The sequence below is a fragment of the Mustelus asterias genome, chromosome 27, assembly GCF_964213995.1.
Source record: "Mustelus asterias chromosome 27, sMusAst1.hap1.1, whole genome shotgun sequence".
Classification (NCBI taxonomy): domain Eukaryota; kingdom Metazoa; phylum Chordata; class Chondrichthyes; order Carcharhiniformes; family Triakidae; genus Mustelus; species Mustelus asterias.
The window spans coordinates 31,067,493-31,092,842 of NC_135827.1; the positions used below are offsets into that span (position 1 = coordinate 31,067,493).

Consider the following 25,350-nt stretch of genomic DNA (forward strand, 5'->3'; position numbering starts at 1 on the left):
ATACTCCTTGGTACCAGTGATTTGGGTGAACATGAAAAGGCACTATTTGGGAACTAGCAGAGTTCTGGTAGACTGCCCATCAGTACTAGACTATATTTTTCAGTAAATGGAACTAATTTTCTTCATTCTTCCCAGTCCCTGATTGGAAACTGCCCAACATCAGCCCAGTGCTGGTTTGAAGAGGTTTAACAGCTACTGTGCTTTGATCTGTCTTGTCTGACCATATCTTCTTGAAGCTTTGCTTTTTTTTATTCATTCGTGGGACATGGGCATCATCGCTGACTGGCCAGCATTTATTGCCCATCCCTAGTTGCCCCTTGAGAAGGTGGCGGTGAGCTGCCTTCTTGAATCGCTGCAGTCCATGTTCTGTGGATTAACCCACAATGACATTAGGGAGGGAATTCCAGGATTTTGACACAGCGACTGTTGAAAGTACGGCGATATATTTCCAAGTCAGGATGGTGAGTGGCGTGGATGGGAACTTGCAGATGGTGGTGTTCCCATGTATCTGCTGCCCTTGTCCTTCTAGATGGAAGTGGTCGTGGGTTTGGAAGGTGCTGTCTAAGGATCTTTGGTGAATTGTTGCAGTGCATCTTGTAGATAGTACACACTGCTGCTACTGAGCGTCGGTGGTGGAGGGATTGAATGTTTGTAGATGTGGTGCCAATCAAGCGGGGCTGCTTTGTCCTGGATGGTGTCAAGCTTCTTGAGTGTTATTGCAGCTGTACCCATCCACGCAATGGGAAGTATTCCATCACACTCCTGACTTGTTCTATGATTGACTTGAAATGGGCAGTATATAGTCTGTCTTAAAACTATTTAGGAAGAAGTATTTACAAAGACCCCCTGGGTGAGCACATTGTTTACAGAACACAGACTGATCTGCGTCAAGCTCTCTCGGAGCTTATTAGCCATCTCTCTTGATGTCATGCTTACATCATCAATAACATCATGGTCTCATTAACATAATCATTACTTCATGACTCTACAAGTTCCTCATCCTGATAACCGTGGGCGAGACCAATCTTGCACCAAAGATCCTGATTTAAAAACATGTTATGATGTGGAGATGCCGGCGTTGGACTGGGGTAAACACAGTAAGAGTTTTAACAACACCAGGTTAAAGTCCAACAGGTTTATTTGGTAGCAAATACCATTAGCATGTTACCAGTAGTGGCATGGTGGTTAGCAGAGCGGCACGGTAGCACAGTGGTTAGTGCTGCTGCCTTACAGTGCCAGGGACCCAGGTTCAATTCCAGCCTTGGGTGACTGTCTGTGTGGAGTTTGCATGTTCTCCCTGTGTCTGCGTGGGTTTCCTCCGGGTGCTTTGGTTTCCTCCCACAGTCCAAAGATGTGCGGGTTAGGTTGATTGGCCATGCTAAATTGACCCGAGTGTCAGAGGGATTAGTAGGGTAAATGAGGGTTACGGGAATAGGGCCTGGGTGGGACTGTGGTCGGTACAGACTCTGGGCTGAATGGCCTCCTTCTGTATTGTAGGGATTCTATGGTGTGTGATACAGGGTTCCCCTCAAACTGCTTTCAGTCAAACTTGGTCATCAAATTGCATTATTTGTTATTATTATGGGGTGTGGGTGTTACTGGCAAGGCCAGTATTTATTTGTCATCGCTAGTTACTCTTGAGAAGGTGGTGGTGAGCCAACATCTTGAACTGTGTACCCTCACACACAACTTTGAGTTGGAAAATGGGCAGCCATTTTAGATTTCTTTTATTGTTCATGAGATGTGGGCGACGCTGGCTAGGCCAGCATTTATTGCTCTTGAAGAAGGTGCTGAGCCGCCTTCTAGAAGCGCTGCAGTCCATGTGGTGTAGGCACACCCACAGTGCTGTTAGGGAGGGAGTTCCAGGATTCTGACCCAGTGACAGTGAAGAAAGGACGGTATATTCCCAAGTCAGGGTGGTGCGTGTGGCCTAGTGGAGAAGTTGCAGAGGGTGGTGGTGTTCCCATGTGTCTTCTGCTTCTGCTGGGGGTGGAGTGTGGAGGAGGCAGAGGGAGGAGAAGAGAAAAGAGGTTTGTGCTGGCCAGCATTTATTGCCCATCCCTAGATGCCTGAGGGCAGCTGAGAGTCAACCACATTGCTGTTGCTCTGGAATTGCATGTTGGCCAGACCAGGTAAGGACGGCAGATTTCTTTCCCTAAAGGACATTAATGAACTAGATGGGTGTTCCCGACAATTGGCAATGGTCATCAGTGGATTCTTAATTCCAGATTTTTTTTATTGAATTCAAATTCCACCATCTGCCGTGGCGGGATTCGAACCCGGGTCCCCAGAAAATTAGCAGAGCTTCTGGATGAATAGGTTAGTGATAATACCACTAGGCCATCGCCTTCCCATTATAGGAGTTGCTACAGTGCGTCTTGTAGATGGTCCACTGTGCGCCGGCGGTGGAGAGAGTGAATGTTTAATGGGGTGGATGGAGTTGAATGAACAGCCCAAGTTGGATGGAGACTGTAGCTTCAGTTGGCAGCTCAGTGAATCTTGATAAAGTTTTACCTCAGCTTCTGCAGCTGGGAGTTTTTGCCTTTTTAGTTTTGCTTTGGATTCTGAGAAGGACAGATTATATGGTATTTCAGACTAGGTGTGGAACACGTGATTAGCCGCAATTGATTTACGAAGAATGATTAGTAAAGGTTATCCACAGGCCGCGTGTGAATTGGTTTCCTGTCCAATCGCCGGCGGTTAGCTTCAAGTTCTGTGGTGTTGTGAATTCCGAGCAACGGTATTCGAGTTGATTGAGTGAGGATTAAGTCTGGCTGTTTCCACCAAGTTTGTGTGCAGAGGTGAGTTGATCTCTGATGAGTCGCGGCAGTGATCTAGTGCCAGCCCTGGAGTTAGCCATGGATGCAGAGGAATCCTTTGGTTCTGTGATGAGGGGGACTGGGTTCGAGCCACCACCTCCTGGAGAAGAGGAGGAGGAGGCAGTCCAGCCAAGAGCCCTCCCAAGGTCAATCCTACCCAGGCGTGTTTAGTCGTTTTGTAAATAAACCATTTATTAGTGTCACAAGTAAGGCTTACATTCACACTGCAGTGAAGTTACTGTGAAAATCCCCCTAGTTGCCACATTCCGGTGCCTGTTCAGGTACATGGAGGGAGAATTTAGCATGGTCAATGCACCTAAACAACATGTCTTTTGGACTGTGGGAGGAAACTGGAGCACCCGGAGGAAACCCACGCAGACACGGGGAGAGCGTGCAGACTCCACACAGACAGTGACCCAAGCTGGGAATCGAACCCGGGTCCCTGGCACTGTAAGGCAGCAGTGCTAACCCACTGTGCCACCGTGCCACCCTAAAGGTAAAGTCGCCATAGTCCCAGGTGACCGTAGGCTGCCCTCCCCTTTGAAGGGGAGAGCTGACTGGTGGTGATTTAACCTGAGGATCGCCACACGTTGGGCAAGGTTGAGAAGAATAACCTCAGCCAGTGCGGGAATTGAACCCATGGCTGTCGGCATCATGAACCCGCCGTCCAGCCAACTGAGCTAAACCAACACTGTTTAGAAATAGGGGCCGAGGGGAAGGTTCAGATGCAGGAGCAGTGACTGTGCAACATGGAGTTCTGATCACCGCACTATGGGAAAGATGTGACCATGGTTCAGAGGGGATTTACAAGGATGTTGCTGTACTTGAGAATTTGAGGTATGGGACAAAATTTGAATGGTTAGGGTTGTTTTCTCTGGAACACAGGAGGCTGAGGGGGTGACCTAATAACCAGTTTACAGGCTGCTAGCTGGACTCTGCCTCAGGCTGCTAGCTGGTATCTGCCACCTGCTTCTACGAAAAGGTTGCCAATTATATTATTGTTTCTCTCTGTATATTTGACTATTTGCGCCCTCAGCTTCTGTTAGTTCTAAAAGATTAACCCTTTTTAAGTCTTTCCTTTTGGCAGGACGGTGTATTTCTTCTGGACTGTCTACAACTGTCTCGTTTATTGGGATTCACAGCCTGGGAAAAAACCTTTTGAAATGCTGGTGGTTTTGAACCTAGTGACACATTAATGTCAGTAGTGATGAGATGGAGCTGGGAGTTGTCAGTGTACGTGTGGAGCCTGACGTGTTTCCAGTTGCTGTGGTGGTGGGGCAGCATGTAGATGAGAAATAGAAATCATAGAAACCCTACAGTACAGAAAGAGGCCATTCGGCCCATCGAGTCTGCACCGACCACAATCCCACCCAGGCCCTACCCCCATATCTACCCACTAATCCCTCCAACCTACGCATCCCAGGACACTAAGGGCAATTTTTAGCATGGCCAATCAACCTAACCCGCACATCTTTGGACTGTGGGAGGAAACCGGAGCACCCGGAGGAAACCCACGCAGACACGAGGAGAATGTGCAAACTCCGCACAGACAGTGACCCAAGCCGGGAATCGAACCCAGGTCCCTGGAGCTGTGAAGCAGCAGTGCTAACCACTGTGCTACCATGCCGCCCATGGGAGGGGTGGGGAGTGGTGGGGGGGGGGGGAGAGAATGACACCGGGTTTGGGGGGGGGGGCGGGGGGGGGGGGGGGCGGTGTGGTTCTAGAATTAATAGTGCAGGAATGGGAAGAAAAGCCATTGCAGGTGATTTTTCTTGTCAAAACCTTTTTATAGAATCCCAACAGTACGGAAGGAGGCCCATTGAGTTTGCACCAACAACAGTCCCACCTAGACCCTATCCCCGTAAACCCATTTACTTACCCTGCTCATCACTAAGGGTCAATTCATCATGGCCAATCAACCTAACCTCTTTGGAGTGTGGGAGGAAACCGGAGCACCCGGAGGAAACCCACGCAGACACGGGGAGAACGTGCAAACTCCACACAGACAGTGACCCGAGGCCAGAATTGAGACTGGGTCCCTGGCGCTGTGAGGCAGCAGTGCTAACCACTGTGCCACCGTGCCACTGTTATGTCTGTGTCACTGGCAAGGCCAGCATTTGTTGCTAATCCCTAATTTCCCTTGAGAAGATGGCCATGAACCAATGGATGGTGATTTGGATCCAAGTCAGGATAGATGAGCACAGATAGATCTGAATGTCAGCCTAGAATGTGTTCTTAAATGGATCTTAAAGTCACTTCTGGCTCGGACAAGAATGACGTGACTGGACTGGTGATGGCAGAGCCAAGAGACATTGGAGATGATTGGTTAATTGTACCACACAATTGGAAGACATATTGGTCTGATATTATAGCAGCACTGATGCACACTGTAGGCCTTGTGACAACGATGGTCAGTTCTCTCTTACAGGAGATCTTCATTCGTGCTGCTGACTGTGATTTTTCTCTATTGCAGTGATCAGATCTGATGCCGAGTCTGAAGTGGAAGTTGTCACCATGGAGAGTCCTGATGGGGACCCTATTGCCAACCTGCTTGTGTCTCGTCATATTAACCATTTGGTTACCGGTCGTTACAAGGAACGGGTTTGCCAAGGCCTGGCGGGTTGGGACTTTAGCATCGAGTCCAGAAGCTGACAATCTGGGGACGCGGGGTGACGAAGCTGAGACTGGGAGGAAGGAGGTGTTGGACACAGACAGGGGGACCTTAACGTGGGCCCTGCACTTGACGCTGGCAGATGGAGCGAGCGCTCGTGACGCACCGTCACTGGACCAACTTGCAGACGAGCTCGCCCAGGTCACAGGCCTTGAGAACAGGGGTCAGATTGGAGAGCTGGTTGGCCACTATCTCTTTGCTCTTCCACCGCATAGACGGAGCCACCGTGATCTGGAGGACGCTGGGGGGATTCGGGAATCCATCAACGCTGTGTTTGCCCAACACAACAATGTCAGGTGGCATGCTGAGCAGAAACTGCTGAAACGCTCCAAACGTGGCCTACATTTCAACGACCCAAAATACCCCTTCCAGTGGCATCTGGTAAGTGATGTTTTAACCTTTGCAATTGAGTTAGTGAATGCCAGTGTGGAACGAACCACATTAACTAGTGACCTCTCAGCTTTGATCTGCCTGATTCATTAAGGGTATGTTAATTACATTGTTAGGATATGAAGTAAGAACATAAGAACTAAGAGCTAGAGTAGGCCATCTGGCCCCTCGAGCCTACTCCGCCATTCAATAAGATCGTGGCTGATCTTTTCGTGGACTCAGCTCCACTTACCCGCCCGCTCACCATAACCCTTAGTTCCTTTACTGTTCAAAAATTTATCTATTCTTGCCTTTAAATACATTCAATGAGATAGCCTCAACTGCTTCACTGGGCAGGGAATTCCACAGATTCACAACCCTTTGGCTGAAGAAGTTCCTCCTCAACTCAGTCCTAAATTTGCTCCTCCTTATTTTGAAGCCATGCCCCCTAGTGGGCGGCACGGTAGCACAGTGGTGGGCGGCACGGTAGCACAGTGGTGGGCGGCACGGTAGCACAGTGGTTAGCACTGCTGCTTCACAGCTCCAGGGTCCCGGGTTCGATTCCGGCTCAGGTCACTGTCTGTGTGGAGTTTGCACATTCTCCTCGTGTCTGCGTGGGTTTCCTCCGGGTGCTCCGGTTTCCTCCCACAGTCCAAAGATGTGCGGGTTAGGTTGATTGGCCAGGTTAAAAATTGCCCCTTAGAATCCTAAAATGCGTAGGTTAGAGGGATTAGCGGGTAAATATGTGGGGGTCGGGCCTGGGTGGGATTGTGGTCGGTGCAGACTCGATGGGCCGAATGGCCTCCTTCTGCACTGTAGGGTTTCTATGATTTCTATGATTTCTAGTTCTAGTTTCACCTGCCAGTGGAAACAACCTCCCTGCTTCTATCTTATCTATTCCCTTCATAATCTTATATGTTTCTATAAGATCTCCCCTCATTCTTCTAAATTCCAATGAGTATAGCCCCAGTCTACTCAGTCTCTCCTCGTAAGTGAAAGGTATTGTTTAATTAAGTGCCCAGCGCATATACAAAGAGAGACTGCTGAGACCTTGGGGTAACAGGTAGGAAACAGACATCTAGTGCCAAAAAAGGTTAGAGTTCTAGTTTCACACTTCACCAGCTGGTTTGTGATCTGATTATCACTTGTTTAGTTTAATCAGTAAATAATTGCCTTCAATGCCTCAATCTCAAACAGGTAGTTATTTCTTTATTCTTTCATGAGATGTGGGCGTCACTGGCAAGGCCAGCATTTGATGTACATCTTCTGAGAGGCTTACTAGGCAGTTGAGAGTCACTCGCATTGCTGTGGGGTCTGGAGTCACATGTAGGACAGACTGGGTAAGGACGGCAGATTTCCTTCCCTAAAGGATATTGGTAAACCAGATGGGGTTTTTATAATCTGTGATAGTCGTCATGGTCACTATTACTAAGACTAGCTTTATTTTCCACATTTAATTGAATTTAAGTTCCACCAACTTGGAGCAATAGCCTGGCTCCGATTACTTGTCCAGTGACATTACCACTATACCATCTTCCCCCTGATCGCTATCAATCTAGTGACTCTCAATGGAAAGTGCTTCTTTTGACGACAGCATCGGGTCTGACCACCCCATTCCCATTCTCCCCACTCCCCCTCAAAGGGCAGCCTGCCTGGATCCACGTTTGGAGAATGGGCTCGGATGCGATCCTGGTGGGAAGTTGAGAACGAGCCCGGACCTTCAGAAGGGGAAGGTGGGAAACCCGGGAAGGGATAGGCAAACTGACGGGGAGGTAGGTTCCTCCCCATTTCCTACTTGCACCATCTCACCTTTGAAAGACTGAACAGGCTAGAGCTCTTTTCTCGAGAACAGTCAAGGCTGGGGGGAAATGACAGTTAAGCCTCTCAGTTGCAGTCCAGTAATAAAAGATGATGCAAGTCCAGCTTCTTCACAAGCTCACTTTATTCTCTTTTATCACTCCACATACACACCCACTGTTACCCACAGTGGAAATAACTTTAGACTTCTCCCTCTGAACTAACCTGAATAAGTTGACATCCATCATATTCTCCATAGTGGGAGTGCAACGGAGGCCTGGAATAATCCCTGGGATGGCGGGATTGTCTCAAGTGGAGAGATTAAGGAAACGGGGCTTATTTCACCAAATGAGAGATGATCCCATTGAAGCTTACAAAATTCCTACAGGGCTCGACAGGGTAGATTTGGATGGGACGTTCCCCCTGGCTGGTAAGTCTAGACAGTAAGAAGTTTAACAACACCAGGTTAAAGTCCAACCGGTTTATTTGGTAGCAAAAGCCACACAAGCTTTCGGAGCCCCAAGCCCCTTCTTTAGACTCACCTGAAGAAGGGGCTTGGGGCTCCGAAAGCTTGTGTGGCTTTTGCTACCAAATAAACCTTTTGGACTTTAACCTGGTGTTGTTAAACTTCTTACTGTGTTTACCCCAGTCCAACGCCGGCATCTCCACATCATGGTAAGTCTAGAACCAGGGGACAGAATCTCAGAATAAGGGACAAAGCATTTGGGACTGAGGTGAGGAGGAATTTCTTCACTCAAGAGGCTGGTGAATCTTTGACTCCCGTGTTCGCATTGGAAGTTCAAACATTCAAAACAAAACTCGATAGATTTCTGGATAATAACACCTAGTGATATGGGGAGAGTGCGGGAAAAATCAGGGATGGGTTGGATGATCAGCCACAATCTGTTTGGTAGAGCAAGCTTGATGGGCTGAGTGGCCTCCTGTGTTTTATCATGGCTTTAAAATGTATCAGTGAAAATGACTGAGATTTGATTTATTGTTGTCACATGTATTAGTATACAGTGAAAAGTATTGTTTCTTGCACGCTATACAGACAAAGCATACCGTTCATAGAGAAGGAAAGGAGAGAGTGCAGAATGTAGTGTTACGGTCATAGCTAGGGTGTAGAGAAAGATCAACTTAATGCGAGGTAGGTCCATTCAAAAGTCTGACAGCAGCAGGGAAGAAGCTGTTCTTGAGTCGGTTGGTACGTGACCTCAGACTTTTGTATCTTTTTCCTGACGGAAGAAGGTGGAAGAGAGAATGTCCGGGGTGCGTGGGGTCCTTAATTATGCCGGCTGCTTTGCCAAGGCAGCGGGAAGTATAGACAGAGTCAATGGATGGGAGGCTGGTTTGCGTGATGGACTGGGCTACATTCACGACTCTTTGTAGTTTCTTGCGGCCTTGAACAGAGCAGGAGCCATACCAAGCTGTGATACAACCAGAAAGAATGTTTTCTATGGTGCATCTGTAAAAGTTGGTGAGAGTCGTAGCTGACGTGCCAAATTTCCTTAGTCTCCTGAGAAAGTGGAGGTGTTGGTGGGCTTTCTTAACGATGGGGTCTGCATGGTGAGACCATGGTGGCTTTTGCTACCAAATAAACCTGTTGGACTTTAACCTGGTGTTGTTAGACTCCTTACTGTGTTTACCCCAGTCCAACGCCGGCATTTCCACATCATGGTGGGACCAAGACAGGTTGTTGGTGATCTGGACAGCTAAAAACCTGAAGCTCTCAACCATCTCTACTTCGTCCCCATTGATGTAGACAGGGGCATGTCTTCCACTGCACTTCCTGAAGTCGATGACAATCTCCTTCATAAATGGTGGCAGATTTGTAGATCAGTGCTTTTAAAAAGAAAAGCATTGGACCAAAAGGAGTTTTAAATGCTTCTGGGCTTGCACAGTGTGAAATCAACTGCCTTGAACTCATCAATATGTGAATCCCTTTTTGGAATGAGTGCTGGATTCGATGCTAAGTTACTTTGTAAAACCCAACCTCCAGTTAGTGAGATTGGGTAATTCCTGGGTATGGATTGTATGGCAGACGTGTCTGAACATCTCATTAAGCTGCAAGTTCAGTCCGGTTCATGTCATCAGTTTCCTGTTTGACACATGGAAATCTATCTGCCTGGGTTTCCAAATCAAATTCCTGAGGAGTATACACTTGAGTTTGTGCAAGATAGAAGCGATTAAATATCTGGCCAAATCTAGGAAACTTTAGGGGGATATTTTCAAAAGCAGAACACCCGCCCCCGCTCCCCGAACTCAAAAACTGCTTATTCACGTTCGTAGAATTCCTACAGTGCAGAAGGAGACCATTCGGACCACCAAGCCTGCACCGACAACAATCCCACCCAGGCCCTATCCCCATAATCCCATTTACCCTGCGAATTCCCCCTGACAGTAAGGGGCAATTTAGCATGGCCAATCAACCTAACCCACACATCTATGGACTGTGGGAGAAAACCGGAGCACCCGGAGGAAACCCAGGCACATAGAGAAACTCCACACAGACAGTGACCCAAGGCCGGAATCGAACCCGCGTCCCTGGAACTGAGAGACAGCAGTGCTAACCAGTGTGCCACCATGCTGGAGTCTCCCCCCCCCTCCCCCCCCCCCCCCCCTCCCCCCGCAGCCCCGTTAAGACTGTTTGCTTGACGGAACTATCCAAATAGTCTGAAGGAACTATCACAAGGCCCTAAGCACATGTCTGAACCACCAGCTCCCATTACTGAACCGGACAGCAGGCAGAAGGGTACTGGGGACCACCTGGCTCAGGTAAGCTACCAGGTCCGCTACAGAGAATGGACTTGGTTCCAATTTACTGTCAGCAAACTAACCACCTTGATGCCAACACTCATTGCAAAAATCCCCAATGCGTTAAACCATACTGCGACATTGGTAATATTGCAAAATGGTCTTTGAAGGAAAGTGCACTTAAAATACAATTTACAGCTTGCCTCATGAACTAACTTTTCTTATTTGTTCGTGGAATGTGGGCATTTGTGTCCCACCCCCCCCCCCCTCCCTCCAGCAGTTTCTTATCCATCCCTAATTGCCCTTGAACTGAGCATCTTGCATTTAAGAGTCAACCACATTGCTGTGGCTCTGGAGTCACATGTAGGCCAGATAGGGTAAGGACGGCAGATTTCCTTCCCTAAGGAACATTAGTGACCCAGATGGGGTTTTTACGACAATTGATGGTCACATGACTGAGACTAACTTTAAAATTCCGGATTTATTAATTGAATATAAATTAAACCAGATGCCGTGGTGGGATTTGAACGCTTGTCTGCAGATAATTAGCCTGGTGTCATAGAGTCCCTACAGTGCAGAAGGAGGCCATTCCGCCCATCTGGAACCGGCCACGATCCTACCCAGGCCCTATCCCCATCACCCCATGCACTTGCCCTAGCTAGTCCCCTACACTAAGGGGCAATTTAGCATGGCCAATCCACCTAACCCGCACATCTTTGGACTGTGGGAGGAAACCGGAGCACCCGGAGGAAACCCACGTAGACACGGGGAGAATGTGCAAACTCCACACAGACAGTGGCCCAAGCCGGGAAGCGAACCTGGGTCCCTGGCGCTGAGAGGCAGAAGTGCTACTTGCCACTGTGCCATCGTGCTGCCCTCAATCCAGGGCTATGATCCAGGCCAGAAACTCCAAGGTGCTTTACAAAACTCAGCCTAGACCATAAAGTTTGCACTTTGAATATGGCACAGGTGAGCATCAGATGTTTCACTCCGGGTATGGTTCAAGTGATCCACCAGGAAGCAAAGTTTATTTAAGAACACAGTTAGTTAATATATAATAAGAAAATTAGCATAACCTTTTACCAACTACAAAAGAAAGAACAACCATGGTATTATATAAACAGCTAAATATACTGTTGCATATCAAACAACCCCCACTAACAAAGGCTTGGCACAGATAGCAAGTATGCTCGCGTGATGCTGGACTTTGCAGCTTTGCAACACCTGCTGTGAATCGGTCCTTTGAAATGTTGGATCACAACTGAGACCCTCTCAGCCCTGGAAATTCCAGCACACCTTGAGAGGCCCAAAGATACTGCTTTATCTCTCGCTCCTACCAACCCCTCACAGACAGCAGAATTTCCACTCCAAAGAGAGAGAGAGAGAGACAGAGACAGAGAACACTGCTTTCAGCCTGCAGTCCAAACAGCTTCTGCCAAAATGAAAGTAAAACCTTTGGATTTCTTCTGTGTGTGTGGGGGTGTGTGGGGGGGGGGGAACGACAGTCCCAGCTGACCTGTCAATCAGACTCCACCCAACAATTCCAAAAGGGTCATAAAACTCCAGGACACTGCATTAGCCCCAGATTAAAAATAAACGAGATGCCCATTATATTGCTTCAACAACAACAACTCGAGGGCACCGGGGACGAGAGCCAGAATACAAGAAGGCCAGGCCTACAGAGAAACCTGAATAAAATGCACCTCTTAAAGGCACAAGATCGTCAGACTGGGCCTCCTGGATTATGAGCCCAGTAACGTTACCACTGACTGTTTTCTGGTGCACTCGGTGCAGCAGTCCCCTGGGATCTTGCCCCAAGTGTCTTCCTTCACAAAGTCAGCGGCTGGTTTCATTGGTGTGCCCGACTCTTGATCATTGCCCCCAAACCCAAATCGCTCCGTCTCGCGGCAGGGTTAATATATAGAGATACTGGCTGATTTCTGGCTTCTCCTCACTACCCTCAACATGAATCTGCCCCTCCCCTCCCCCCCCCCCCCCCCCCCTCCCCCCACCCCATCGCCACCGCTCAATTCTGACCCCGACTGCCATCTCCGGTGAGATGAACATCTTCAGTTTAAAAAAAAAAGAAAAACTTTGCATATCTGTAGCACCTGTCACCACCTCGGGTTGGCCGCAAAGCACTTTTCGAAGTGCAGTCACTGCTGTAATGTAGGAAAGAGGCCAGTTGACTTGCGCACAGCAAGATCCCACAGGCAGCAATGTTATAATGCCATTATCTGCTTTGGTGTTGGTGGTCGAGAGATGAACATTGACTGGGGATGGGGGGTGGGGAGCTCCCTCTCTCTCTCTCTCTCTCTCTCTCTCAAATCACAGCGTGGCATCTTTTGCAGGGGAAGGCGACCTTCAACCTGATGTCACATCCAAAAGAGACTCCCTCAGTGCTGCACTGGAGTGCCAGGCTAGACTTTGTGTCCACTCCCAGGACCATAGTATCCCTACAGAAAGGGGCCATTTAGTCCATCAGGTCTTACCCAGGCCCATCTAGGTAAGCATCTTGCTCCCCCACCCCCTTCCCAGAACCCCACTGATTTACCATAGCTAATCCACCCAACCTACACATCTCTGGAGTGTGGGAGGAAACTGGAACACTCGGAGGAAACCCATGCAGACACGGGGAGAACATACAAACTCCACACAGACAGTCACCCAAGGCCAGAATCAAACCCAGGTCCCTGGTGCCGTGAGGCAGCGGTGCTAACCACTGTATCACCGTGGGACTCGAACCCACAATGTTCTGGATCAGAGGCAAGAGTGCGCTGCAACTATTGGGGTGACACAATGGCACAGTGGTTAGCACTGTTGTCTATCAGCACCAGGGATCCGTGTTCGATTCCAGCCTTGGGTCACTGTCTGTACAGAGTTTGCACGTTCTCCCCGTTTCTGCGTGGGTTTCCTCCGGGTGCTCTGGTTTCCTCCTCCAGCCCAAAGATGTGCAGTTGGGTGGATTGGCCATGCTAAATTGCCCCTTAGTGTCCCAAGATGTGTGAGTTTGATGGATTACCGTGTGAAATGTGAGGGGTTATGGGGAAAGGGCCTGGTTAAGATAGTCTGTCGAAGAGTTGGTCTCGACATGATGGGCCAAGTAGTCGCCTCCTGCATTGTAAGTAGTCTCACAACACCAGGTTAAAGTCCAACAAGTTTATTCTGTAGCACGAGCTTTCGGAGCACCGCTCCTTCATCAGGTAACCACCCTCTGGATGAGTTTGCTGACTCTGGGCTGTCGCTGGATTTTGAGGCGCACTCTCTGTGACGTCATCCTTTACCGTTTAATATTTTTTTACGAGTGGAGTTTCTTCCTGCGTTCCGGTTGATGTGGATAACGGAACGTTTCTGTCCCGAGCCGTTTCCGCCCGGCAGCCTTTACTGTGTTAATGATGATGTCCATTCCTTGCAGCATAACCGGAGAAAGCGTGGGATGGACATCAACGTGACAGGAGTGTGGGAGCGCAACGTGACGGGGGAAGGAGTGACGGTGGTGGTGGTCGATGATGGTGTTGAATACACCGTGCAGGACATACAGGCAAACTACGTGAGTTGTTGCAGCAGAGACAGATTTGTACACCAGAGGGGAGAGGGGCAACAAGCTTTAAGCTGTGTAACTCAATGTGAGGGGCAAGGTCCACAGTGTAGACAACAGTCTGGAAAGATGGCTGGCTCGTTCGAGAGGTGAGATACGGCCCAAACCCGAGCTTTAATCAGCTGAATATTTCGGGAGGAAGAATTGCTGAGGGAGTATCGATGTTTGAAAAGGCATGTCCCATTAAACAGCATAAGACTAACCCCTGTGCTGGTTAACAGAGCCCCAACCCGAGGGAGCGTGTTTGTTTTCCCCCCCCAATGTTTAAAATTTCAACACTGTCACTTCCGACGTGCTTGTGGTGAGCTTGCCCTGGTTATGTTCTGTTACGGGTAGCACGGTGGCACAGTGGTTAGCACTGCTGCCTCACAGCGCCAGGAACCCGGGTTCAATTCCAGCCTCAGGTCACTGTCTGTGCAGAGTCTGCACATTCTCCCCGTGTCTGCGTGGGTTTCCTCCGGGTGCTCCGGTTTCCTCCCACAATCCGAAAGACGTGCTGGTTAGGTTGATTGGCCATGCTAAATTGCCCCCAAGTGTCAAGGGGATTAGCAGGGTAAATGTATGGGGTTACGGGAATAGGGCTTGGGTGGGAGTGTGGTCGGTGCAGACTCGATGGGCCGAATGGCCTCCTTCTGCACTGTAGGGATTCTATGATTCTACGTGGGCAAGGCGTCCTTTTCTTCCCAACTATTCTCAGCCTTTCAGCGTTCCAACTCTCCACCCATCCTTCTTCACGGGCCCAGTGTACCGGTATCCATTTTAGCTGGTCCACTTTCATCACCTGTAGCTCAGCTGGTCACGCACTCACTCTGAGCTGAAAGGTTGTGAGTTCCAGTCCCACTCTAGAGGTTGGCGCACAAAGTCAAGGCTGGCCCTCCTTTGCAGTGTTGAAGGAGTGCTGCACTGTCAAAGCTGCCAAACGAAAACATAAACAAGAGGTCCCAGTCTGCCCGAGGGTGGACATGTAAGATTTAAAGGGACCATTGAAAGAAGAACATTAGGGGAAAGAATTTTCTGGTATTCTGGGCACTATTTCTATCTCAATCAATATCATTAAAACAGAGTATCTGATTAGAAACTAGAAGCAGGAGGAGGCCATTCGGCCCTTCGAGCCTGCTCCGCCATTCATTTTGATCATGGCTGATCGTCAAATTCAATATCCTGATCTCCCCCCTTTCCCCTCCATATCCCTTGGTCCTGAGGAGCTATATCTAATTTCTTCTTGAAATCAGACAATATTTTAGCCTCAACTACTTTCTGTGGGAGTGAATTCCACACATTCACCACCCTCTGGGGTGAAGAAATTTCTCCTCACCTCAGTTCCATACGGTTTACCCCCTTATCCTCAAACTATGACCCCTAGTTCTGGACTCCCCCCACCATTGGGAACATTATTTGTGAATCTAACCTCTCTAACCCTGTTAGAATTTTATAAGTTTCTATGAGATCCCCTCTCACTCTTCTAAACTCCAGTGAATATAATCCTAACCGACTTAGTCTGTCCTCTTACGACAGAGTTGCCATCTTGATCATCTGTAGCTCAGCTGGTCACACACTCACTCTAAACCAAAAGGTTGTGAGTTCCAGTCCCACTCCAGAGCCTGGCGCACAAGGTCAAGGCTGGCCCTCCATTGCAGTGTTGAAAGGAGTGCTGCACTGTCAAAGGTGCCATCTTTCAAATGAAAATGTAAAGGAGAGGTCCCAGTCTGCCCGAGGGTTGGACATGTAAGATTTAAAGGGACCACTGAAAGAAGAATGGGTTTGGTGGGGGTTTTCTGGATATTCTATCTCGACCAATATCACTAAATCAGATGATCTGATCATTATCGCATTGCTGTTTGTGGGATCTTGCTGTGCGTGGGTTGGCTACTGCAGTTCCGTTACGACCCTGACCTACCTTCCAGAATACTTCCTGGGTTGTGAAGCACTTTGGAATGTGCTGCGGTCACACGAGGCGCTATATGAATGTAGAATCTTTCTGTCTTTGTGGAATGTACTGAATTCAATAATTGATTCTAGATTTTTCTTTAACCGTCCGTTGCCAGTCTCCTGAAGGGAGTTACGATCTGAACTCCAATGACCCGGACCCCATGCCGCATCCCGATGAACACAGCGACAATCACCACGGCACGCGGTGCGCCGGAGAGATTGCAGCAGCCCCCAACAATTTCTGCGCCGTTGGCGTCGCCTTTGGATGTCGAATCGCAGGTGATTTGGTTTAATTTTGTTAGAGAGAGAGTCTATTAGTGCTGCCATCTCCAGCCAATGAGCCTCCTTCTCTTTTCTTACCTTCCCCATTTTGTTTTTTCTCCCTCCTTCTTTCTCCCTCTTTTTGAATCTCGTGCTAACTACAGCGGGATAGCTGACCTTTGACCTCCTGTGATTCTGGTCAGAATGAACCACGTTGATGATCACAGTAAGCGTGGAGGGAATGAGCACTGAAAGATTTTTCACTGGTCTCCACTTGAGCCTTCCCCACATCAACCCGACTGAGATGGGGAACTCGGTGGGGATGGAAGGCTAATAGCAGCTGTGGCAGGGATCTGATTCCTTGTACATTCTGCTGGCTAACTGGAAGCAGGTCTCCTCACCTTCCTGGAGTGAAAATTCTACTGATGGGGGTTTTGATAGCTAATGCTCTCTCGCTCCGGCTCTCGCTCCGGCTCTCGCTCCGGCTCTCGCTCCGGCTCCCGCTCCGGCTCTCGCTCCGGCTCTCGCTCCGGCTCTCGCTCCGGCTCCGGCTCTCGCTCCGGCTCCAGCTCTCGCTCCGGCTCTCGCTCCGGCTCCGGCTCCCGCTCCCGCTCCTGCTCCGGCTCCCGCTCCGGCTCCGGCTCCCGCTCCGGCTCCCGCTCCGGCTCTTGCTCTCGCTCTTGCTCCCGCTCCTGCTCCCGCTCCGGCTCCCGCTCCGGCTCCCGCTCCGGCTCCCGCTCCGGCTCCCGCTCCGGCTCTCGCTCTTGCTCTCGCTCTTGCTCCCGCTCCGGCTCCCGCTCCGGCTCCGGCTCCCGCTCCGGCTCTCGCTCCGGCTCTCGCTCCGGCTCTCGCTCCGGCTCTCGCTCCGGCTCCCGCTCCGGCTCCCGCTCCGGCTCCCGCTCTTGCTCCCGCTCCGGCTCTCGCTCCGGCTCTCGCTCCGGCTCCCGCTCCGGCTCCCGCTCCGGCTCCGGCTCCGGCTCTCGCTCTCGCTCCCATTCTCTACCTGTTTTGGGAAGCTGTCCTGACATCGTCAAGGGAACTCCAGCATTCAACCAAAGGACTAAGTTCCAACATCACGAGAGCATTGGTATTTTCTGTGCTAAACCTGAGGCAAGGGTTTTGTTAATGGGATTTGTTTGGCTGGGGCAGTGTTTAGCTGTTAAGGTTTACACAATATCGTGGTTGGTTTTTTTTTCTTGTTTGTAATTGGTAAACATTATTGCTAATTTACCCAAGGAGCTGGTGGCAGTGCTGCACTTAACACGCGTTACAATTCGGGTCGGAAACTCCAAAGTGTTTTATGAAGCTCGCCTGGATCATACGTTTTGCAATTTGAATTTGGCTAGGGTGAGCAAGAGATATTTCACTTCAGGTATGATTCAAATGACCCACCGGGGAGCTTTCATCAAACAAAGTTTATTTAAGAATATAGTTAACATGTATAGAAAGAAAATGAGCAATAACCTTTACCAATTACAAACAAGAAAAGAAACAATCATGATATTGTATAAACCTTAATAGCTAAACACCGCTCCAACCAAACAACCCGCCTTAAACAAAACCCTTGCCACAGGTTTAACACAGAAAATACCAATGCTCTCGTGATGCTGGAACTTAGTCCTTTGGTTGGATGCTGCAGTTCTCTTGATATACACACAGACACGCTTAGAGTCAGCACAGCTTCTCAAAACACCAGACAGCGAGAGAGAGACTCGAGGTATTAGCTGGCAAAAACACCAACAATAGAATTTTCATTCCAGGAAGACGAGGGGGGGGGGACCTGCTTCCAGCTAGCCAGGAGAATGTACAAGACTGGGGAGAGAGAGGGAGAGAAAACCTGCCTGCCTCTTCACAACCAGGACAGTTTCTAACTCTCAAACCAAAACTGAACATGAATCCTTGGATTGCTCTGCGGAGGGACCACCTGACTTTGACTTGTCAATCAATCTTCGCCCCCACCAAGCAAAAGGTCGTAAAATCCCAGAAGGTATCTGAGGCCCAGAGTAAAAATAAACAAAACCCCTTTGAAGGGGCAATAAAAGGACTTCCAGCAGACAGCCTGGCAACAATGAAACCAATAGGCCTGCCTACAACTGCAGAGAACATGATTTAAAAAAAAGCATTTATTAAAGCTATACTAACGTCACTCGCAGGTGATGGTGTTTGAGTTGTTTCCCTTCCACAAGTATTGTTTGCAATCGATCACCCTCTCTCATTCCTTCCGCAGCACCTTCCAAACGCGCAACACCTCGAAGGACAAGGGCAGCAAATACACCACCACCTGCAACTTCCCCTCCAAGTCACTCACTCCATCCTGACTGGGAAATATAGTGGCCGTTCCTTCACTGTCGCTGGGTCGAAATCCAGGAACTCCCTCCCTAACAGCACCATGGGTGTACCTACACCTCGGGGACTGCAGTGATTCAAGAAGGCAGCTCGCCACCACCTTCTCGAGGGAAATTAGGGAAGGGCAATAAATGCTGGCCTAACCAGGGAAGCCCACGTCCCATAAATGGATAATGCCACGTCCTCCAAATGTGTACGATCAATTAGTTTCCTATCTGAATTTTCTAAGACATCTTCCAGTTATTTGTCACTTGGAAAAGTATAGATTAATAAATGCCATCCCGCAACAATTGATTAAAAGTAAAATCCTGTCGGGTTTTCTTTGTTATTTTAATGTACATGTACTTAAACCCCTTTCTTGTGAAAATGACAACTTGTAGTTTCATTTATAGCTCTTTTAGTTTATCTAATAAATAAATCATAGAAATCATAGAATCTGACAGCACAGAAAGAGGCCATTCGGCCCATTGAGTCTGCACCGACCACAATCCCACCCAGGCCCTATCCCCATATCTCTACATATTTACCCACTAATCCCTCTAACCTACGCATCTCAGGACACTAAGGGCAATTTTTAGCATGGCCAATCAACCTAACCCGCACATCTTTGGACTGTGGGAGGGAACCGGAGCATCGGGAGGGAACCCACGCAGACACGAGGAGAATGTGCAAACTCCACACAGACAAACTTTAAACTTAAAAAAAAAAGTCACACTCAGGGTTTTGGGGGAGTCTTGTTGGAAATTGGAATGTTTTGCCTCAGGGAATGGCTGAGTCAGGAAGGCTTTTTGAGAGAGGAGTGGGTTAGAATTTGAAACTCAAGCGCACGCACAGGATGGCATCTCTCGGGCTGGCATTAGTTGTGTTTAGCTGCTCTTCCATGGAAACTGGAAGATGTGTGGGTTAGCTGCATTGGCCATGCTAAATTGCCCCCTAGTGTCCTGGGATGGGGCAGCACGGTGGCGCAGTGGTTAGCACTGCTGCCTCACAGCGCCAGGGACCCGGGTTTGATTCCCGGTTTGGGTCACTGCCTGTGTGGAGTTTGCACATTCTCCCCGTGTCTGCGTGGGTTTCCTCCGGGTGCTCCAGTTTTCCTCCCACAGTCTGAAAGACGTGCTGGTTAGGTACGTTGGCCATGCTAAATGCTCCCTCGGTGTACCCGAACAGGTGCCAGAGTGTGGCAACTAGGGGATTTTTCACAATTTCATTGCAGTGTTAATGTAAGGCTACTTGTGACAAATAAATAAACTTTAAAACTTTACTTTGTCATGCTAGTAGTTTAGAGGGATTAGCGGGGTAAATATGTGAAGTTATGGGGATAGAGCCTGCGTGGGATTGATGTCGGTGCAGGCTCGATGGGTCGAATGGCTGCCTTCTACACGAGGGATTCTATGAACTCTGCAACATATATTCGCGGTGACAATTTCTCAATGACGATGCATCAATTTACCAGCAGGTGGTGCTATTTACTGCAAAACCTGCAGAGAGCAGCAAGCTGACTTGGCTGCTGCTCACACTTTTCCATTGCTTTAGGGGTGATTATTCAGCCCCCTCTTCGCCGAGAGAGAGCGGTGACGCGGGCGGAAAATCCGGAGACAATCGGGATCCTGATCTCCAAAGCCCCGCACTGGTGAAGTCACGAGGTCCACGCCCACAAAGGGAGAGAACATCATTTCATTGGATTTGGTAACTTTAAATATCATTACCCAGCTCTCCCCACTCCCCCCACCTGGCCAAATGATCTCCCCCCCCCCAACCCCCCACCCCCACTCCATGGATATTCATACCTCATGATGTGGAGATGCCAGCGTTGGACTGGGGTAAACACAGTGAGAAGTTTAACAACACCAGGTTAAAGTCCAACAGGTTTATTTGGTAGCAAAAGCCACACAAGCTTTCGGAGCCTTAAGCTCCTTCTTCAGGTGAGTCACCTGACGAACACCCGGAGTCACCTGAAGAAGGAGCTTAAGGCTCCGAAAGCTTGTGTGGCTTTTGCTACCAAATAAACCTGTTGGACTTTAACCTGGTGTTGTTAAACTTCTTACTGTATTCATACCTCACCAGCGTGATGTCACGTCAGCGAGGTTTACACTGTGAATCAGTCGAGGGAATTATTTGTAATTATCTCTCTGCCTTAAGTTATCGGTTCTTAGGTCACCCCTTCACTTGTTATACCACCTGTTGACACTTTGCACATACTGATTATACTTAACTGCTTGCATTTGTCTATTAGCACTCGTGATGACCTGAAAGGACTTGTTATTCAGCCGGCCCATCCTGCACTACACTGTCTGTACTTATCCTTTGACACTCTCTTGATTGATTATCTGTTAGTATCGAGCTATCGTCACTCTGCCTCTACGTCCTGTGCCTGCGCGCCTCTCTCTGCTTCACCTGAGGAAGGTGCAGCGCTCCGAAAGCTCGTGATTTCGAATAAACCTGTTGGACTTTAACCTGGTGTCGTGTGACCTCTCACCTTGGGCACTAGTTGGCGCTGCACCCACCTGGCTCTCCCAGTCAGAGCAAGGGAGCCAGCCTAGGAACAGTGGAAGGTTGATAGACCCATCCTGCATTCTCCTATCAAAGCGGAGAGAGACCCGGGGTGGAATCTTACCGTATTATTCCATAGTGTCAGACTCAAACTGATTGTAATCTGATTTGATTTATTATTGTTACGTGTATTTGGGGGGTGGGGGGGGTGGGGGGGGTGGGGGGGGTGGTCCTGGCTCTGCCAGAATTGCACGGACATCTTGGGCTGTGTTGGAATTTTAGAGGCTCCCAACCCCCCCCCCCGGAATGTTTTAATGTTTCCGGCTGCCTCAGCGGAAAAAAAGTTTGAATTTCTCTTTGTTTCCTGACCACCTGCCGCTCTCTGGGTCTCACTGCCACCCTCCACCCCTTGGCACTGACCCCTGTCTCTCTTCCGCTCTGAGCAGGTATCCGAGTGCTGGACGGACCCCTGACCGACAGCATGGAGGCGATTGCTTTCAACAAGCACTTCCAGATCAACGACATTTACAGCTGCAGGTGAGGCTCCCACAGCAGGTAAATACCCAGGGGGAGATAGCAGGGACTGTAATACACCTGGGCCCGGGAGGGACTGTAATACACCTGGGCCCGGGAGGGACTGTAATACACCTGGGCCCGGGAGGGACTGTAATACACCTGGGCCCGGGAGGGACTGTAATACACCTGGGCCCGGGAGGGACTGTAATACACCTGGGCCCAAAGGGACCAGGTCAGTTAACCATTTACTCTGGAGCTCATCTCGAATTAATGATTAACTGTCATAACCGACACAGGGGGGGAGGGGGGAGGGATTTTCCAGCCGCATGCGCCCCAAGACCGGAAATCCCCACTCTGCATGGTCCGCCGAATTCTCTGTTCCCCCTGCTACGATTCCCGCAGCAGGTGGGATGGGAAAGTTCCATCCAGTGTCTTGTTACATTCTTTTATTTATATATATATTATATATATGTTTTGGTTCAAGATAGGATTCCGGGGGAGATGTTGAACATTTAATTACATCCAATGACCTTGTTAAGCAACAGCCTGTAAATGTCCAGCTAACCTGAGTGTCACCGTGCGGTTTAAACAGAGGCCATGGGGGTTCTTTTCCCAAGTGTAGTGTTCTGGAATGCTGTGGAGAATAGGTTTCGCAGCGCCCCCAGGTTGCACTAACCTCTGGATTCCGTAAAACCACAAGAGTTAGGAGCAAAATTAGGCCATTCGGCCCATCGAGTCTGCTCCGCAATTCAATCATGGCTGATAAGCTGCTCAACCCCAGTCTCCTGCCTTTTCCCCGTAACCTTTGATCCCCTTACCAAGTAAGAACCTATCTATCTCTGTCTTAAAGACACTCAACAACCTGGCCTCCACAGCCTTCAGAGGCAATGAGTTCCACAGATTTGCCACCCTCTGGCCTGACAAAATTCCTCCTCATCTCAGTTCTAAAGGGTCTTTACTCTGAGGCTGTGCTTTCAGATCCTAGTCTCTCCCACTAATGGAAACATCTTCCCCACGTCCACTCTATCCAGGCCTTTCAGTATTCTGTAAGTTTCAATGAGATCCCCCCCTCATCCTTCTAAACTCCCATCGAGTAGGTCATTCATCATGACCTCCCTTTCTCCTATTGGGTGCCTATCGTCCAATCACGCAAACCGTGTCTGCAGTAGCCAATTGCAGTCCCATCAATAGTTGGAAGGGCCGTCAAGGTGATTGGCTCAAGGGCGTTGGACCCCATTCCATTCCCGCCCACCACGGGAATCGTAGCGGGCAGGACAGGACCGTGCAAAGGTCCTCTGACCTGGGGCGGGATTTTCCAGTCTTGGAGCGAGCGTGGCCGGAAAATCCTGTCCCTCATCTCTGAGGCACATAACAGCCCCTAGAATTTGATATTTCATTCATCCTTTGCACCTTTCAACAGCCCCCGGGGGAGCTGGGGGGAGGAGGTGGGGGAACACCTCACGGTTGAATATTGGTTGGGTCTGAGTACAAGTGTCTAAACAGCATCCTGTGGCCTACTTTCTGCCAATAGGGCCCCGTCAGTCAATTTTCTATTTGCTTGTCCCCCCTGGATGAATTTTTGTGGAGTTGGAGGTTTAAAAGCGGCATTCTTAGCATTGTTGCCTCATTTGTAGACCGGCCCTAAAGCCCGATGCCAAGATCTGTTTGCATTTGCGCCTCTGAGATGTAAGCCAAGGGAGATTGCGTGTTTAACATATGTGAGGTCTTCTGGCGAACGGCAAGCTTGGCAGCTGCAGCAGACTTCAAACGAAGATGCAAAATCTCCTTTGTCTTCTGTGCAAAGCAACGTTTTTGAACAAAGCCTCTCAGTCTTGAGGTCCTCCGCAGTAGATGTCAGTTGTGCGATGTCACGCCAGCGTTGCGACATGTACAATCTGCATGGACGTTCCATGTTGAAGCATTTCACTGGAGCTTGTCGCCAACACATGTTCAGTCTGGAGAAGGGCCAGTTCCCTCTTTGTAATTAATCTCATGAAAACTTGTTTTGACAATCTTCTTGGATTCAAACCAAATGGCCGCCTGTCCAAAGGAGACCTGCCTGGGGGGAAATGTTAACAGACTGTTCCCGATGGTGGGGAAGGGGGGGAGTCCAGAACTAGGGTTCATAGCTTGAGGATGAGGGGTAAACCTTTCGGGAGTGAGGTGAGGAGAAATTTCTTCACCCAGAGAGTGGTGAATCTGTGGAATTCACTACCAGAGGAAGTAGTTGAGGCCAAAACTGTCTGATTTCAAAAAGGAATTAGATATAACTACTGGGGCTAAGTGGATCAAGGGATATGGGGCAAAGGTGGGATCAGGATATTGAATTCGATGATCTGCTATGATTATAATGAATGGTGGAGCAGGATCGAAGGGCCTCCTGCTTCTGGCTTCTATGATTCTTTAGCGTTCTGCACTGATGCTTGATGGATTCTTCACTCAATGGACACAGGTCTGACTGGGTTTTATTACCAGTCCCTAATAGCCCAATGGGAAGGTGGCAGTCAGCTGCCAACTGAGTGATTTGCGTTAGGCCATTTCAGTGTCCGCTACATTACAGTGGGTTTGGAGTCACACGTAGGCCAGACCGGGTAAGGGCGGCAGATTTCATAGAACCCCTACGGTGCAGAAGGAGGCCATTCAGCCCATCAAGCCTGCACCAAGCACAATTCCACCCAGGCCCTAACCCCCCCTATGGTCAATTTACCACCCAACCACCATTTTTGGGAGGAAACTGGAGCACCCGGAGGAAACCCACGCAGACGCCGGGAGAATGTGCAAACTCTACACAGGCAAGCCGGGAATCGAACCCAGGTCCCTGGCGCTGTGAGGCAGCAGTGCTAACCACTGTGCCACCGTGCCGCCCTTCCCTGAAAGACATTGATTAACCAGATTGGGTTTTTATGACAATCCCATAGTTTTACGGTCATTACTGATTCTAATTCCAAATTTTATCTAAATTTAAATGCCCCAGCTGCCATGTTGGATTTTGAACACCTCCAGATATTGACTGAGTGGTCAGTCTTCGTGTTTGAGTGTAGACTGACTAGTTAATGTTCGGGGAGGGAACAAGTGCCTTCTAACCAGCCCCAATTCTGTTTTTGCCCGATGTCCGCCTAAGCACACATCTAGCACAGATACAGGAGAACTATTGGGAGCTTTTGTTTACACACAAATCTTACGACTCAGCTGGAGCTGCTCCAAGCATCTCTCCAAGTAAGAGTCTGAATAAATTGCAGTTAAATCCGATTTTCAACATCTTCCACTTTAAGTAAGAGAGTTCTGCTCAAGCATTTGACAGAGAATAAATGGCTCCTCTCCACCCTTGCCTCCATTTGAGTTGGATTCGAGCTTCTGCTGTTTATTTTTTAAAAAAACTTTCTATAAATTTCCCCAGTTCCTACTCCCAGAAAATCAGCTTCCTCTCACGTACCAAAGTTTAAAGTTTATTTATTAGTGTCACAAGTAGGCTTACATTAACACTGCAATTAAGTTGCTGTGAAAATCCCCCAGTTGCCACGCTCCAGCACCTGTTCGGGTACACTGAGGGAGAATTTAGCACAGTCAGTGCACCTAACCAGCACGCCTTTTGGACTGTGGGAGGAAACCGGAGACCCGGAGGATACACGGGGAGAACGTGCAGACTCCATGCAGACAGTGACCCAAGCCGGGAATCGAACCCGGATCCCTGGCGCGGTGAGGCAGCAGTGCTAATCACTGCGTCAGTTGAAACGTGAGGGAAATTTCCATCTCCACCGCTCACAGTTGACGGGGAGGTTGCGAAGGGTCAGATTTCT

General features: G+C 49.2%; 1 protein-coding gene across 2 annotated transcripts in view; it reads left to right on the forward strand.

Annotated features, from left to right (window-relative positions):
- LOC144479918 (proprotein convertase subtilisin/kexin type 7-like) overlaps nt 1-25,350 on the forward strand; it is a 306,250-nt gene that overhangs the window by 28,452 nt on the left and 252,448 nt on the right. For both annotated transcript variants that reach the window (XM_078198967.1, XM_078198969.1), the window contains exons 2-5: nt 5,293-5,871; nt 13,829-13,963; nt 16,057-16,219; nt 21,484-21,574. In XM_078198967.1, the coding sequence (XP_078055093.1) occupies nt 5,305-5,871; nt 13,829-13,963; nt 16,057-16,219; nt 21,484-21,574 (956 nt within the window). In that variant the 5' untranslated portion in view covers nt 5,293-5,304. The remainder of the gene's footprint in view (nt 1-5,292; nt 5,872-13,828; nt 13,964-16,056; nt 16,220-21,483; nt 21,575-25,350) is intronic.